The sequence below is a fragment of the Giraffa tippelskirchi genome, chromosome 2 (assembly GCF_054371585.1).
Source record: "Giraffa tippelskirchi isolate mGirTip1 chromosome 2, T2T-mGirTip1v1.2.pri, whole genome shotgun sequence".
Lineage (NCBI taxonomy): Eukaryota > Metazoa > Chordata > Mammalia > Artiodactyla > Giraffidae > Giraffa > Giraffa tippelskirchi.
Window position 1 is genome coordinate 169,129,227 of NC_137276.1, and position 18,954 is coordinate 169,148,180.

Here is an 18,954-nt window from a genome sequence, read left to right on the forward strand (position 1 = left end):
CTCCAAAAGGACTGAGAAGAGGGCTAGAAGCAAACTGTGGCATTATCCACCCTATTCTATCCAAACAACAATGAAAAAACCATACTCTCCTCCTTCCCACTCCATGGAGTTCAAGAGGGCTGAGTAGGGAGCTGATCATCTACCTCATCTCACTCCCGCCCTGTAGAGAGCACACCTTAACTCCTATAGCAACTGGTATTTAAGGACACAAGAGGTTGCTAATCACCCATCCCCTGGCCTGGAAGAAGCAGGTAGCACTTTGTTCCACTGTCAGGTTGTATCAGTGCACTAAGCAGGATGCTGAATTCCCATCTCCACAGCAGTGGAGGCAGGGGGCAGCAATACGACCCTGATGGGGTAGTACTATTGAGTCTAAATCAGCAGTTGATCTTCTATCCTCTTACCAGTATAAGGAAGTTATTTCAATTTCTCCAACAAGATATGGCAGCACTGGAGTACAGTGGCAACAAGTTTGAATGAGGTAGTATAAGGTGGGGCTAGTTATCATTAGGTTTCACTCACACCCTCCTAGCACCCTAAGTCAGCAAGGTGATAATTTGGAAGCAGAATTCTAACTTCCACTTGACAGCAACAAGACTGAACAAGGTGGGTGAAGCAGGGCTAGTCAGCAACCACATCGTATCAGACAATCCTAATAGAAGCTGAAGCACTATTCACATCAGTGAGGCAAAACAAGGTGATGCAGGGAGAAGTGATTGATACTATGATTCTTTTATCTCCTGATGTCACTGGAGCACAGTGGGAAGGTGAATTTCCACCCCCACCCACTTGAAATGAAGCAGTATCAGTTACTACTCTCTCTTTTCAGGGATGAGTATGTTGACATGGCTCACCAAGAAACTGTACATATCCATCTGGGACTCAAACTCCAAAGGAAGAAGTAAAATGGTCACTCATTGCAGATGACATTATACTGTACATAGAAAATTCTACAGTCTCCACCAGAAAACTACTAGAATATATAAATTCAGTAATGTTGTAGGATACAAAATTAATACACAGAAATCTGTTACATTTCTATACACTACCAAAAAGAGAAATTAAGAACACAATACCATTTTTGCAATCGTATCACAAAAAACTAGCCAAACTGATCACATGGATCACAACCTTGTCTAACTCAATGAAACTATGAGCTATGCCGTGTAGGGCCACCCAAGACATATGGATCATTGTGGAGAGTTCTGACAAAATGTGGCCCACTAGAGAAGGGAATAGAAAAACACTTCAGTATTCTTGTCTTGAGAACCCCATGAACAGTATGTAAAAGCAAAAAGATCTGACACTGAAACATGAACTCCCCAGGTCAGTAGGTACCCAATATGCTACTGCAGAAGAGCAGAGAAAAAACTCCAGAACTAACAAAGAAGCTGAGCCAAAGCAAAAACAACATCCAGATGCGGATGTGTCTGGTGGTGGAAGTTAAGTCCGATGCTGTAAAGAACAATATTGCATAGGAACCTGGAATGGTAGGTCCATGAATCAAGGCAAATTGGAAGTGGTCAAATAGGAGATGACAAGAGAGAACATCGACATTTTAGGAATCAGTGAACTAAAATGGACTGGAATGGCGAATTTAATTCAGATGATAATTATACCTACTACTGTGCGCAAGAATCACTTAGAAGAACTGGAGTAGCCCTCATAGTCTACAAGAGTCTGAAATGCAGTACTTGGGTGCAATCTGAAAAATGACAGAATCATCTCTGTTTGTTTCCAAGGCAAACTATTCAGTATCAGAGTAATCTAAGTCTATGTCCCAACCACTAATGCCAAAGAAGCTGAAGTGGAACAGTTCTCTAAAGACCTATAAGATCTTTAGAACTAACAGCAAAAATAAATGTCCTTTTCATCACAGAGGTCTGGAATGCAAAAGTCAAGAGATACCTGGAGTAATAGGCAAGTTTGGCCTTGGAGTACAAACTGAAGCAGGGCAGAGGCTAAAAGAACTTTGTGAAGAGAACACACTGGTCATAGCAAACACCCTCTTCCAACAACACAAGACAACTCTACACAAGGACATCACCAGATGGTCAATACCAAAATCAGATTGATTATATTCTTTGCAGCTGAAGATAAAGAAGCTCTATAGAGTAAGCAAAAACAAGACCAGGAGCTGACTGTGGCACAAATCATGAACTCATTGCAAAATTCAGACTTAAATTGAAGAAAGTAAGGAAAACCACTAGGCCATTCAGGTATGACTTAAATCAAATTCCTATGATGATACAGAGAAAGTGACAAACAGATTCAAGGGATCAGATCTGATAGACAGAGTGTCTGAAGAACTATGGATGAAGGTTCAGAACATTGTACAGGAGGAGGTGAACAAAACCAGCCTGAAGAAAAGAAATGCATAATGGTTGCCTGAGGAGGCCTTACAAACATCTGAGAAAAGAAGAAAAGCTAAAGGCAAAGGAGAAAAGGAAAGATATACCCATTTGCATGCAGAGTTCCAAAGAATAGAAAGGAGAAATAAGAAAGACTTCCTAAGTAGACAATGCAAAGAAGTAGAGGAAAATAATAGAATGGGAAAGACTAGAGATCTCTTCAGGAAAATTAGAGATATCAAGGAACATTACATGCAAAGATGGGCACAATAAAGGACAGAAATGGTATGGACCTAAAAGAAGCAGAAGATATTAAGAAGAGGTGGCAAGAATACACAGAAGAACTGTATAAGAAAGATCTTAATAACCCGGATAACCACAATGGTGTAATCAATCACCTAGAGCCAGACTTCTGGAGTGCGAAGTCGAGTGGGCCTTAGCAAGCATCACTACAATCAAAGTTAGTGGAGGTGATGGAATTCCAGCTGAGCTACTTAAAATCCTAAAAGTACTGCTGTGAAAGTGCTGCACTCAATATGCCAGCAAATTTGGAAAACTCAGCATTGCCACAGGACTGAAAAAGGTCAGTTTTCATTCCAATCCCAAAGAAAGACAGTTGCAAAGGATGTTCAAACTACAGAACAATTGCACTCATTTCACATACTAGCAAAGTAATGCGCAAAATTCTCCAACCGAGGCCTCAACAGTACATGAATTGAGAACCTCCAGATGTTCAAGATGGATTTAGAAAAGGCAGAGGAAACAGATCAAATTGCCAACATCCATCGGATCACAGAAAAAGCAAAAGAGTTCCAGAAAAACATCTACTTCTGCTTCACTGGCTATGCTAAAGCCTTTGACTGTGTGGATCACAATAAACTGTAGAAAATTCTGAAAGAGATGGGAATACCAGAACACCTGATCAGATTTCTGAGAAACCTATATGCAGGTCAAGAGGCAAAAATTAGAACCGGACACGGAACAATGGACTGGTTCCGAATTGGGAAAGGAGTATGTCAAGGCTGTATACCATCACCCTGCTTATTTAACTTATATGCAGAGTACATCATGCAAAATGCCCCACTAGATGATGCATAAGCTGGAATCAAGATTGCCAGGAGAAATATCAATAACCTCAGATATGCAGATGACACCACCCTTATGGCAGAAAACAAAGAGGAACTAAAGAGCGTTTTGATGAAAATAAAAGAGCAGAGTGAAAAAGCTGGTTTAAAATTCAACATTCAAAAAACTAAGATCATGGCATCCGGTCCCATTGCCTCAAGGCAAATAGATGGGGAAACAGTGAAACAGTGACAGACTTTATTTTCTTGGGCTCCAAAATCACTGCAGATGGTGAGTGCAGCCATGAAATTAAAAGATGCTTGCTCTTCGGAAGAAATTCTATGACAAACCTAAACAGCATATTAAAAAGCAGAGACGTTACTTTGTCAACAAAAGTCCACCTAGTCAAAGCTATGGTTTTTCCAGTAGTCATGTATAGATGTGAGAGTTGGAGCATAAAGAAAGCTGAGCACCAAATAATTGATGCTTTTGAACTGTGGTACTGGAGAAGACTCTTGAGAGTCCCTTGGACTGCAAGGAGATTAACCAGTCAATCCTATAGGAAATCAGTCCTGAATATTCATTGGAAGGACTGATGCTGAAGCTCCAATCCTTTGGTACCTGATGCAAAGAGCTGACTCATTAGAAAAGACCCTGATGCTGGGAAAGATTGAAGGCAGGAGAAGGGGATGACAGACTACGAGATGGTTGGATGGCATCACCAACTCAATGGACATGAGTTTGAGCCAGCTCCGGGAGATGGTGAAGGACAGGGGAGCCTGGTGAGCTATAGTCCCTGTGGTCGCAAAGAGCTGGATACGATTGTTGAGTGACAGAACAACAACAAGAGCAAAAAGAATAAAAGACCTAGGAATAAATTTACCTAAGGAAGTGAAAGATGTGTATACTGGAAACTATAAGATACTGATGAAAGAAACTGAAAACATAAATAATAGGGTAGATATACTATGCTCATGCATGGAAGGATTACACTGTTAAAAATGTCCATACCATCCAAAGCAATCTAAGGATTCAGTGGAATTCCTAGCAAAACACCAATACACTTTTCATAGAACTAGAACAAATAATCCTAAAATTTGTACACAACTACAAAAGACCTCGAATAGCAAAAACAATCTTGAGAAAGAAGAACAAAGCTAGACTTGTCATGCTCCTTCATTTTAAACTATATTACAAAGCTATAAGTAATCAAAACAACATGATACTCACATAAAAACTGACACATAAACCAGTGTAATAGAATCAAGATCCCAAAAATAAACCAGTGCATATTTGGTCAATAAGTATTTGACAAGGAAGCCAAGAATATTCAACAGAGGAAGGACGTCTCTTCAATAAATAATGCAGGAAAAACTGCATCACTGGAGTTTTCTGGACAGCCATATGCAAAAGAATTAAGTTGAACCACTACCTTACACTATATACAAAAATTAAGTCAAAATAGATTAACTCAAAATTAACTCAAAATAGAACTTGGACAAAAGACATGAAACCATAAAACTCCTAGAAGAAAACATAAGCAATATACTCCTGAAAACCATTCTTGTCAATGATTCTTCAAACTTGACACAAAAAGCAAAACATAACAACAAAATACAAAACAAAGTGTGACTATATCCAGCTAAAAAGCTCCTGTACAGCAAAGGAAACTGTTAACAAAATAAAAAAGCAACCTATCCTATGGAAGAAAATATTTGCAAATTACGTCTGATAAGGGATTAATATTCAAAATATATAAAGAACTCATATGACTCAACAGCAAAACAAACAGTTCAATTAAAAATTGGCAAGGGATCTGAACGGATATTTTTGCAAAAAAGACAGACATACAGACAGCTAAGAGATACTGAAAAGGCATTCAACATCACTAATTATCAGGGAAATGCAAATGAAAACAGCAATGGGATATTATCTCATTGTTAAAATGCTATTATCTGAAAGGCAAGGAATAACAGCTGTTGGCAAGGATATAGAAAAAGGGAACCCTTGTGCACTGTTAGTGAGATTGTAAACTGTGCAAGCACTATGAAAAACATAATGAGGTTTGGGATTGGCATGTACACACTACTATATTTAAAACAGCTAATCAACAAGGACCTACTGTATAGCACAGAGAATTGGGCTCAGTATGCTTCAATAACCTAAATAGGAAAAGAATTTGAAAAAGAACAGATACGTGTATGTGTATAACTGAATCACTTTGCTGTACACTTGAAACTAACACGTCATTATTAATCAACTATACTGCAATACAAAATTTTAAATGTTTTTAAAAGATAATAAAATAAAATAGAACTACCACCCAATCCAACAATTCTACTTCTGGGTATTTATCAGAAGGAAATGAAAATCTAATTCAAAAAGATATCTATAACTTCATATTTATTCCAGAATTATTTACAATAGCCTAGACATGGAAACAACCTAATTGTCCACTGATGGATGAATGGATAAACAAAATATGATATACATAGACAGAGAACAGAATCTTACTCAGCCATATTAAAAGAATGAAATCTAGCCATTTGTGACAACATGAATGGACATCGAAGGCATTATGCTGACTGAAACAAGTCAGAGAAAGACAAATAGTATACACTAGCACTAAAAAACAGAAATCTAAAAAACAAACAAACAAAAATACTGAACACATAGAAAGAGGGAACAGATTGGTGGTTACCAAAGGTAGGCGGTGTGGGGTGGGCAGAATCGATGAAGGTGCTCAAAAGGTCAAACTTTCATTATAAAATAAGATCTGAGGATGTAATGCACAGCATGGTGATTATAGTTAACATTATTCTACTGTATATTTGAAAGCTGCTAAGAGGGTAGATCTCTAAAATTCTCATCAGAAGAAAAAAAGTCTTTGTAACTATGTGTGGTGACACATTAACTAGACTTATTGTGGTGATCATTTCACAATATATAGAGATACTGAATAATTATGTTGTACATATGAACCTAAGATAACATTTTATGTCCATTATATCTCAATAAAAAAAGAAAGAAAATAATCCAACAATATTCTGTATACAATCAACTCACTTCAAATACAACGACATAAGTTTACAGTAAAAGGATAGAAATAGCTATAACATGTAAACATTAATTTGTTTTTAAAAAGTAGGAGTAGCTATGTAAAATCAGATAAAGTCAATTTCAGAGCAAAGAAAATTACTGGAGATAAGTAAAAACATTACATAGTGATCAAGGGGTCAATACATGGAAGGTAAAACAATTCTAAATGTGTGCATACCAAATCACAGACCCTAAAAATACAGAAGGCCAAAACTAATGAAGCTAGAAAGAGATAGATATATCCATAATCAGAGTTGGAGTTCCTAATTCACTCTACTCTAGGGATTTGACAAGAAGTATCAGACAAAAATTAGCAAGAATATAGAACTCAACAACACAATCAACCAATATCTAGTTGACAAATATAAAACATTCCACTCAGAAAGAAAAGAATGCACATGTTCCTCCATAGTCTATAGAGTATCTACCAAGACAGATCATATCCTATGCCACAGAACAAATCTCAACAAATTTAAAAGAATTAAAATCATAAAGTGTGTGTTTTCTGACCATAATAGAGTCAAAACTGGAAATTTTCTTGTTTTTGATTTCTAAACACTTGTCATTTAATTAAAATACTTCTAAGTAATTGATGATCCAAAAAAGTCTCAAAGACAATTTTTAAAACTACATATGACTGAATGAAAATTCAGACACACATATCAAAACTTGTGGAATCAGTTAAGACTGTGCTGAGAGGAGAATTAATAACACTAAATGTATATCTTAGAAAAGAGAATGAAAATTCTCAAATAGATAACTTACGTTCCCATTTCAAAAAAACAGAAAAAAAGAGCAAAATAAGCTCAAAGAAATAATAAAGATAATTCAGGATAAAATGGAAAGAATAAAACAAAGTCAATTAAACAAAAGCTAGTACTGAACGGGCAGATGCTTTCAGAAAAGCAAAGAACAGAGCCGTTCACTATTTGCATTATATAGAACGATATGAAGAACATACCCTATACCATGATATTTCTTTAACATTTAAAAGGACACATATCAAGATGAAGAAACAACCCAGAGGCTATGGCCTCCACTGCCACCGAGCCATCATCACTATCTGCCGGCTCATTGGCATCAAAGACATGTATGCCAAGGTCTCTGGCTCCGTCAACATGCTCAACCTCACCCGGGGCCTCTTCCAAGGGCTCTCTCGCCAGGAAACCCACCAACAGCTGGCAGATAGGAAGAGTCTCCACGTTGTAGAATTCCGGGAGGAATGTGGCCCTCTGCCCATCGTGGTTGCCTCGCCACAGGGGGCCTTGAGAAAGGACCTGGAGCCAGAAGATGAGGTTCCAGACATCAGACTGGACTGGGACGATGTCAAGGCCACGCAGGGAATGAAGCGCTCGGTGTAGTCAGGTTTAAAGAGAGCTGCCACGTAGGCCTCCCTGCTGCCCGGGCCAGCCTGCCACCGGGTGCTTCAGCACCTGGGAGAGACTCATCCTCTCACACTTTAGATGGTCATTTTTTTTTTAAAAGGAAAGGCCAACCTTACATTTCTTTATTTACAAATAATAAATAATATAGATGTAAAAAAATAAAATAAAAAAACAAAAGCTAGTTCCTCAAAAAAAAATCAATAAAAATTTATAAACCAACTAGTAAGACAGACTACAAACTATCTAAATAAAATAGAAAGCTAAAGTAGTCCTATAACTAATTTTAAAAAGTAAATCTGTAATATAAAATCTCAGTCTCCAGGTCCAGGTACTCTCATTAGAAAATACTTACAAACATTTAAAGAATTAACACCAATTTTATACAAAATATTCCAGAAAACAGAAGCAGAGAGAACATCTCTCAGTTCATTTTATGAACCCAGTATTACCCTACTATGAAAAGCAGACAAGACAATACAGATAGAAAGTTCACTCAAAAGGAACCTGTATTTAAATATAAAATGTATAACTATAATTTAGAAAAAAAAGAAAATAAGATACAAAGTGAGACAAAGACTTCTAAAAGGTGATATCGAAGAAGCACAATCTATAAAGGAAAAACTGATAAACTGGACTCTAAAAGTCTGATTAAGTGGGTGAAAAGATAAGTTGAAGACTGGAAGAAGATAAATATCATATCATACCATTTATATGTGGAATCTAAAATATGATACAAATTAACTTACTTACAAAATGGAAACAGGCTCACAGTCATAGAAATGAAACATGGTTACTAAAGGGGATAGAAGGGGGAACAATAAATTAGGAGTTTATGATTAGCAGATACAAACTAGTATATATAAAACAGATAAACAACAGTGTCCTACTGTATAGCATAGGAAACTATACACAATATCTTGTAATAAACTATAATGGATAAGAATAGAAAAGATATATATATATAAATCATTTTACTGTACATCAGAAACTAATACATTACAAATTAACTATACTTCAATTTAAAAAAATTTTTAAAAATAAAACAGCAAACCAAAGAAAAAGAAAGACTGAAGAAAATAATCACAAACCATATATCTGACAAAAGATTAGTATCTAAAATATACAAGAATACCATAATGAGACATCACCAGAAAATGATCAGGAATGGCTACAGTAACTCTAAATGCTGGTAATGATACAGAGATACAGAATCACTCATACACTACTGGTGGGAATAAAAATGTTATGACCACTCTGGAAAACAGTTTGGGATTTTCTCATAAAACTAAACATGCAACTATTGCACAACCCTTGCAGCTGCTCTCCTGGACGTTTATACAAGAGAAATGAACATTTATGTTCACACAAAAATATGTACACAAATGTTCATAGCTGCTTTAATCATAATAGCCAGAAACTGAACATCCAGATATCCTTCAGCAAGTGAAAGGTTAAACAAGCTGTGGTACATCCCTACCGTGGAACATTACTCAACAATAAAAAAATTCAACTATCAATACGTACAACAACTTCAATGAGTCTTCAGAGAATTATGTTGAGTGAAAAAAGCAAACCTCAAAAGGTTACATACAGTATGATTCCATTTATATAGCATTTTTAAAGTGACAAAATTATTGAAACAAAGAACAAACAAGTGATTGTCAGGAGTCAAGAATGAGGGTGAGGGAACTGGAGGGTAAGGATGTGGCTCTAAAAGGGCAACATAAGAAATCTCTGCAGTGATAGAAATGCTCTTTACCTTGAATATATCAATTTCCTGGTTGTAGTATTATACTAATAGTTTAAGATATTTCTATTGGGGGAAATTGGATAAAAAGTACATGGGATTTTTCTATATTACTTCTTAAAAACTACACAAGTCTATAATTATCTTATAAGTTTATTTACAAAACTGGGATGACACTAAAACAAAATCTGGGAGGATATTTAAAGCTCTACAGGCATATATTAAGACAGAAGAAATTTCTCAAATCCATGACCTCAGTTTTCACCTTAGAACACCAGAAAAAGACGATAAAATGAAAGCCAAGATTAATCAACAGAAAGGAAATAAAAAAGACCAAATCAGGAATCAATAAAATAAAATATAGGAAAACAATACAGAAAAACAATGAAACCAAAAATTGCTTATGAAAATCAGTACAGTTAATAAGTTTCTAGCTAGACTAATCTGGAAAAAAATTGAAAACACAAATCACCAATATCAAGGATTTTTAAAGGGACATCAATAGTTATTTCACAGACATTAAAAATATACCAATTAATTTGATGACATGGGTTACTATGTCTAAAGAAGCAATAAAATTTATTTGGTCATAAATATTTCACTTACCTGAATATTTAAGGAAATGTAATTGGCATTAATATAGTAAATAATGAACCAAAATTAAGGATACATTCGTATAGCACCAGTTCTCGTCCCAATAGCCAAGATTTTCTGAACTGGATCAAAGGCTAATGTGGTGGGCTGATAAGGAAAACCATGCCGAACTGTCTGAAAGAGAAAATACTGAAAATAGTCATCAGGGAAATAAAAATTAAAGTCACAAGATATCACTATCCAACTAGCGGAAAGACTAAAATAATTATTTAATTTTATAAAAAAGACTACCAAGTGTGTTCTCAGGAGTGCTAAATCACAAACACTTTGGAAAAACGTATTGCAATTCTTTAAAAACTAAACAAATACCTGTCCTATGACCTAGAAAGTTCACTCCTATGTATGTAACCATGAAAATGAAGAGCATATGTCCACATATTAATTTGTATAAGTACGCCCCTAACAGCCTTAACAACCTAGAAAAAACTCAAATGACAAACAAGAGAATCAAACATCAAAACTGTGGTATATGCATACAGTAGAATAACTCAACAATTAAATAATAAAAACTAATGACAGAAACAAAAACATGGATGATTCTCAAGAACATTATGCTAAGTAAAGGAAGCAATACACAAAACACGATGTATAGTACGATTACAAATATAATATAAACAAGCAAAACTAACCTATGGTGAAAGAAATCAGAACTGGTTTTGACTTTGATCACTTGGTTTGACAAGTGGTTGACTTGAGGAGAACTGACTAGAAAGCCCCCAACTAAAATAAATAAATTTATTACAAAAAAAAAAAAAAAAGAAAGGGCATAAAGGAACTTTACTAAGTGAAGGTAATATTCTATATTCTGATAAGGTTTGAATTACACATGTGTATACTTTAGTCAAAACTCATAAAATGGCATAATAATATTTGTGCTTTAACATATAAATAATATGAGTGTTCCAGTATAATTCTTTCAACTCCACCGTATGTTTGAAAGGTTTCATAATATCACAATGGAAAAGAAAGAAAAGAAAAATATAAAGAGCTCATAATATCACAAAAGAGATAAGACTAACATGTAAAAAAGGAATATGCAATATTAGATGAATTAATTTCAAAATGAAATATGCTAGAATCTTTAAAAAAAAAATAGAGGACACACATAGGTCAGGAAAAAAGAGATTCTCTATCTTGTTCAGTCAAATATTTAGTGCCCCCAAAACTACTTTTAATGGAAATATTTTTATAATATATTGCTTTTGTAAATATTCAAAGATGAAAAGATTAAATATAGCATATAGTTTATCTAAAATGCATTCCCCAGAGAAAACAAAGTAGAGTTCATTGCCTAAATTCCTCATTTTCCTTTAAAGCATATAAGAACATATATGCAAAAGCATATTAACTAATATATAACCATATCTGTATTTTTCTTACTTATTAGCATATTATGGAAATATTTCCACAAAAAAAAAATACGTTTAGATGTACTTCAACCTATTTAAAGATTGTAGAGCTCATTATAGTATTAATATACCACAATGTCTTTAACCAACCAACCATTGTTCTATAATCTCCAAAGAACTCTCACCTAAATTGGCAAAAAATATACTTAGCAACAAAACCCACTTCCTATTCATGATCCTTAACTGAGGTATTTCCCTATTCATTCTCAATTGTCCTTGTTTTGACTTATAAACAAAATTGTCGAGGAAGATACTCATAATTCTTATGCAGATCAATGTGGATAAGAGTAATCAGAATATAGTTTCTCTCAAAAAAAAACCAGAAGAGGTGGGAACAATTTCCAACTCACTTTATGGCCAATAAACCCTGATTCAAGGCAAACCATTCAAAATCACGGTAATCTAAGTCTAGGACCCGACCAGTAACACTGAAAAAGCTGAAGTTGAACGGTTCTACGAAGACCTACGAGACTTTCTAGAACTAACACCCAAAAAAGATGTCCTCTTCATTATAGGGGACTGGAATGCAAACGTAGGAAGTCAAGAAAAACCTGGAGTAACAAGCAAATTTGGCCTTGGAGTACAGATTGAAGCAGGGCAAAGGCTAATAGAGTTTTGCCAAGAGAATGCACTGGTAATAGCAAACACCCTCTTCCAACAACACAAGAGAAGACTCTACACGTGGACATCACCAGATGGTCAGCACTGAAATCAGATGGATTATATTCTTTGGAGCCAAAGACGGAGAAGCTCTATACAGTCAGCAAAAACAAGACCGGGAGCTGACTGTGGCTCAGATCATGAACTCCTTATTGCCAAATTCAGACTTAAATTGAAGAAAGTGGGGAAAACCACTAGACCACTCAGGTATGACCTAAGTCAAATCCCTTATGATTATACAGTGGAAGTGAGAAATAGATTTAAGGAACTAGATCTGATAGACAGAGTGCCTGATGAACTATGGATGGAGGTTTGTGACATTGTACAGGAGACAGGAATCAAGACCATCCCCAAGAAAAAGAAATGCAAAAAAGAAAAATGGCTGTCTCAGGAGGCCTTACAAATAGCTGTGAAAAGAAGAGAAGTGAAAAGCAAAGAAGAAAAGGAAAGATATACCCATTTGAATGCAGAGTTCCAAAGAAAGCAAGGAGAGATTCAAAGCCTTCCTCAGCGATCAATGCAAAGAAATAGAGGAAAACAATAGAATGGGAAAGACTACAGATCTCTACAAGAAAAACAGAGATACCAAGGGAACATTTCACGCAAAGATAGGCTCAATCAAGGACAGAAATGGTATGGATCTAACAGAAGCAGAGGATATTAAGAAGAGGTGGCAAGAATACACAGAAGAACTGTACAAAAAAGATCTTCATGACCCAGATAATAATGATGGTGTGATCACTGACACTCACCTAGAGCCAGACATCCTGGAATGTGAAGTCAAGTGGGCCTTAGGAAGCATCACTACGAACAAAGCTAGTGGAGGTAATGGAATTCCAGTTGAGCTATTTCAAATCCTGAAAGATGATGCTGTGAAACTGCTGCACTCAATATGTGAGCAAATTTGGAAAACTCAGCAGTGGCCATTGAACTGGAAAAGGTCAGTTTTCATTCTAATCCCAAAGAAAGGTAATGCCAAAGAATGCTCAAACTACCACACAATTGCACTCATCTCACACGCTAGTAAAGTAATGCTCAATATCCTCCAAGCCAGGCTTTAGCAATATGTGAACCTTGAAATTCCAGATGTTCAAGCTGGTTTCAGAAAAGGCAGAGGAACCAGAGACCAAATTGCCAACATCCGATGGATCATCGAAAAAGCAAGAGAGTTCCAGAAAAACATCTATTTCTGCTTTTTTGGCTAGGCCAAAGCTTTTGACTGTATGGATCACAATAAACTGTGGAAAATTCTGAAAGAGATGGGAATTTCAGACCACCTAACCTGCCTCTTGAGAAACCTGTATGCAGGTCAGGAAGCAACAGTTAGAACTGGACATGGAACAACAAACTGGTTCCAAATCAGGAAAGGAGTATGTCAAGGCTGTATATTGTCACCTTGCTTATTTAACTTTTATGCAGAGTACATCATGAGAAACGCTGGGCTACAGGAAGCACAAGCTGGAATCAAGATTGCTGGGAGAAATATCAATAACCTCAGATATGCAGATGACACCACCCTTATAGCAGAAAGTGAAGAAGAACTAAAGAGCCTCTTGATGAAAGTGAAAGAGGAGAGTGAAAAAGTTGCCTTAAAGCTCAACATTCAGAAAACTAAGATCATGGCATCCGGTCCCATCACTTCATGGCAAGTAGATGGGGAAACAGCGTCAGACTTTATTTTTTGGGGCTCCAAAATCACTGTAGATGGTGATTGCAGCCATGAAATTAAAAGACGCTTACTCCTTGGAAGGAAAGTTATGACCAATCTAGACAGCATATTAAAAAGCAGAGACATTACTTTGCCAACAAAGGTCCATCTAGTCAAGGCTATGGTTTTTCCAGTGGTCATGTATAGATGTGAGAGTTGGACTAAAAGGAAAGCTGAGCGCCGAAGAATTGATACTTTTGAACTGTGGTGTTGGAGAAAACTCTTGCGAGTCCTTTGGACTGCAAGGAGATCCAACAAGTCCATCCTAAAGGAGATTAGTCCTGGGTGTTCACTGGAAGGAGTGATGTTGAAGCTGAAACTCCAATACTTTGGCCACCTGATGTGAAGAGCTGATTCACTTGAAAAGACCCTGATGCTGGGAAAGATTGAAGGCAGGAGGAGAAGGGGACGACAGAGGATGAGATGGTTGGATGGCATCACTGACTCGATGGACATAGGTTTGGGTACACTCTGGGAGTTGGTGATGGACAGGGAGGCCTGGCATGCTGCAGTTCATGGGATCACAAAGAGTCGGACATGACTGAATGACTGAACTGAACTGAACCCTGAATCCGGAAACTAAGTCGTCACAAAAAAAGAAAACTAAACACTAGTAATTCTTAATTAATATGGGTATAAAAATCCCCCCAAAAAATATTGGCAAGCCACTCATCAGCAGAAAAGTGGATGATTTATTGAGCTAGGCCCTGCCCACCAGAGCAAGACCCACTTTTCCTGATAGCCAGTCCCTCCCATCAGAAAGCTTACACAAGCTTCTTAGCCTCATCCATCAGAGGGCAGACAGAATGAAAACCACAATCACAGAAAGCTAAGAAAAATGATGACAAGGATCAGTGTTGCATAACACAATGAAACTATGAGCCACACCATGTAGGGTCACCCAAGATAGATGGGTCATGTTGGAGAGTTCTAACAAAACGTGGTCCACTAGAGAAGGAAATGGGAAAAAAGCTTCAGCATTCTTGCCATGAGAACCCAATGAACAGTATGAAAAGGCAAAAAGATCTGACACTGACAGATGAAGTCCCCAGGTCAGTAAGTGTCCATTATGTTACTGGAAAATAGGGAAGAAATAACTCCAGAAGGAATGAAGAGGCTGAGCCAAAACGAAAACACCATCCAGTTGTGGATGTGTATGGTGGTGAAAGTAAACTCAAATGCTATAAAAAACAAGGAATCTGGAATGTTAGATACATGAATCAAGGTAAATTGGAAGTGGTCAAACAGGAGATGGCAAGAGTGAACATCAACATTTTAGGAATTACTGAACTAAAATGGATGGGTATGGGTGAATTCAATTCAGATGACCATTATATCTACTACTGTGGGCAAGAATCCCTTAGAAGAAATAGAGTAGCCCCCATAGTCAACAAGAGTCCAAAATTCAGTACTTGAGTTCAATCTCAAAAATGACAAAGTGACCTGGGTTCATTTTCAAGGCAAACCATTCATCATCACAGTAATCCAAGCCTATGCCCCCAAGCACTAATGCCTGAAAACAAGAAGTAGAATGGTTCTATGAAGACCTACAAGACCTTCTAGAACAAACAGCAAAAAAAGATGTCCTTTTCATTATAGGGGACTGGATGCAAAAGTAGAAGTCAAGAGATACCTGGAGTAACAGGCAAGTTTGGCCTTGGAGTACAAAATGAAGCAGGCAAAGGCTAACAGAATTTTGCCAAGAGAACACACTGGTCATAGCAAACACCTTCTTTCAACAGCACAAGAGACGACACTACACATAGATTTCACCAGATGGTCAACACCAAAATCAGACTGATTATATTCTTTGCAGACAAAGATAGAGAAGCTCTATACAGTCAGCAAAAACAAGACCAGGAGCTGACTGTGGCTCAGATCATGAGCTCCTTATTGCCAAATTCATACATATATTGAAGAAAATAGGGAAAATCACTAGATCATTCAGGTATGACTTAAATCAAAACCTTTATGATTATACATTGGAAGTAAAAAATAGATTCAAGAGATTAGATCTAATAGATAGAGTGCCTTAAAAACTATGGACAGAGGTTCATAACATTTTACAGGATGCAGTGACCAAAACCAAACTCAAGAAAAAGAAATTCAACAAGGCGAAATGGCTGTCTGAGGAAGCCTTACAAATAGCTGAGAAAACAAGAGAAATGAAAGGCAAAGGAGAAAAGGAAATATATCCACATCTGAATACAGAGTTCCAAAGAATACCAAGAGAGATCAGAAAGCCTTCGTAGTGAATAATGGAAAGAGGTAGAGGAAAACATTAGTGTGGGAAAGACTAGAGATCTCTTCAAGAAAATTAGAGATACCAAGTGAACATTCCATGTGAAGATGGACACAATAAAGGACAGAAATGATATGAACCTAACAGAAGCAGAAGATATTAAGAAGAGGTGGCAAGAAAACACAGAAGAACTGTACAAAAAAGGTCTTAATGACCCAGATAACAACAATGGTATGATCACTCACCTAGAGCCAGGCATCCTGGAGCGTGAAGTCAAGCGGGCCTTAGGAAGCATTACTATAAACAAAGCTAGTGAAAGTGATGGAATTCCAGCTGAGCTCTTTCAAATCCCAAAATAGGATGTTGTTAAAGTGCTGCACTCAATATGCCAGCAAATTTGGAAAACTCAGCAGTGGCCACAGAACTGGAACAGGTCAGTTTTCATTCCAATCCCAAAGAAGGGCAATACCAAAGGATGTTCAAACTACCACACAATTGCACTCATTTTACATGCTAGCAAGGTAATGCTCAAAATCCTTCAAGCTAGGCTTCAAAAGTATGTGAACTGAGAACTTCCTGATGTACAAGGTGGATTTAGAAAAGGCCAAGGAATTAGAGATCAAATTCCCAACATCCGTTGGATCACTGAAAAAGCAATGAAATTTCAGAAAAGCATCTATTTCTGCTTCATTGACTACACTTAAACATTTGACTGTGTGGATTACAACAAACTGGAAAATTCTTCAAGAGATGGGAACACCAGACCACCTTATCCTGCCTCCTGAGAAACCTGTATGCAGGGAAAGAAGCAACAGTTAGAACTGGACATGGAACAACAGACTGGTTCCAAATTGGGAAAGGAGTATATCAAGGCTGTATACTGTCACCCTGCTTATTTAACTTATATGTGGAGTACATCATGCGAAACGCCCAGCTAGATGACGCACATCAATTAGATTGATGGGAGAAATATCAGTAACTTCAGATATGCAGATGACACCACCCTAATGGCAGAAAGGGAAGAGGAATTAAAGAGCCTCTTGATAAAGCTGAAAGAGCAGAGTAAAAAAGATGGCTTAAAACTCAACATTCAGAAAATGAAGATCATTTTCTATTTCATGGCAAACAGATGAGGAAAAGGTGGAAACAGTGACAGACTTTATTTTCTTGGAGTCCAAAATCACTGTGGACAGTGACTGTAGCTACAAAATTAAAAGACACTTGCTCCTTGGAGGAAAAGCCATGACAAACCTAGAAGAGTGTATTGAAAAAAACAGAAACATCACTTTGCCAACAAAGGTCCGTATATTCAAAGCTATGGTTTTTCCAGTAGTCACGTATGGATGTGAGAGTTGGACCATAAAGAAGGCTGAATGCCAAGAATTGATGCTTTCAAACTGCGGTGCTGGAGAAGACGCTTGTGAGTCCCTTGGACTGCAAGAAGATCAAACCAGTCAATCCTAAAGGAAATCAGTCCTGAATATTCATTGGAAGGACTGATGCTGAAGCTGAAGCTCCAATATTTTGGCCACCTGATGTGAAAATCCAACTCATTGGAAAAGACCTGAATGCTGGGAAAGATTGAAGGCCGGAAGAGAAGAGGCTCACAGAGGATGAGATGGTTGGATGGTATCATCAACTCAATGGACATGAGTTTGAGTAGACTCTGGGAGGTGATGAAGAACAGGGAAGCCTGGCATGCTGCAGTCCACAGGGTTGCAAAAAGTTGGACACAACTTAGCGACTGAACAACAACAACAAAACCAATTCCAGCAACATATGAAAAGGAATACAATATGACTTCATAGATTTTATCCCAGGAATGCACAGTTGGTTTAACATCAAAAAATTATCTAATGTAATATACTATCTCAATATACTATCTCAACAGATGTGAGAGCTGGACAATAAAAAAGTCTGAATGCTGAAGAACAGTGATGCTTTTGAACAGTGGTATTGGAGAAGACTCTTGAGAGTCCCTTGGACTGCAAGGAGATCAAACCAGTCCATCCTAAATGAAATTAACCCTGAATATTCACTCAAAGGATTGAAATTGAAGCTCCAATACTTTGGCCACCTGATGGAAAGAGCTGACTCATTGGAAAAGACCCTGAAGCTGGGAAAGTTTGAAGGCAGGAGGAGAAGGGGTCAGCAGAGCATGAGATGGTTGGAGAGCATCACTGACTCAATGGACACGAGTTTGAGAAAACTCTGGAAGACAGTGAAGGACAGGGATGCTGCAGTCCTTGAGGTCACAAAGATTCAGACACAACTGAGTGACTGAACTATCTCAACAGAGCATAGTACAAAACTCACATTGAGTTGACCTCAATAGATGGAGAAAAATTATTTCAAAAAATCCAACACCCACTCATATTAAAAAACATTCAACAAATGAACTGTAGAGAACTTTTTCAATCTGATAAACGGCATGTACAATAAACCCTCAGCTAACATCATACTAATCAGTGAAAGAATGAACGGTTTCCCTCTAAGGTCAGGAATGAAACAAGTGTGTCCACTCTTGCCACTTCTACGTCCTTTCCAGGATAATTAGGTGAGGGGGAAAAACAGACACCCAGACTTTTTAAAAAATAACTAAAACTATGTGCTAATGACATGACCTTGTGCATA

General features: G+C 37.1%; 1 protein-coding gene and 1 pseudogene across 7 annotated transcripts in view; one reads left to right on the top strand and one right to left on the bottom strand.

The window, feature by feature from the left end:
• The window catches only part of STXBP5L (syntaxin binding protein 5L), a 379,816-nt gene that overhangs the window by 238,759 nt on the left and 122,103 nt on the right, over positions 1-18,954 (bottom strand). For all 7 annotated transcript variants that reach the window (XM_081571857.1, XM_081571856.1, XM_081571861.1 and 4 more), the window contains one exon: positions 10,318-10,415. In XM_081571857.1, the coding sequence (XP_081427983.1) occupies positions 10,318-10,415 (98 nt within the window). The remainder of the gene's footprint in view (positions 1-10,317; positions 10,416-18,954) is intronic.
• Positions 7,400-8,005, top strand: LOC145523578 (small ribosomal subunit protein uS5m pseudogene; annotated as a pseudogene).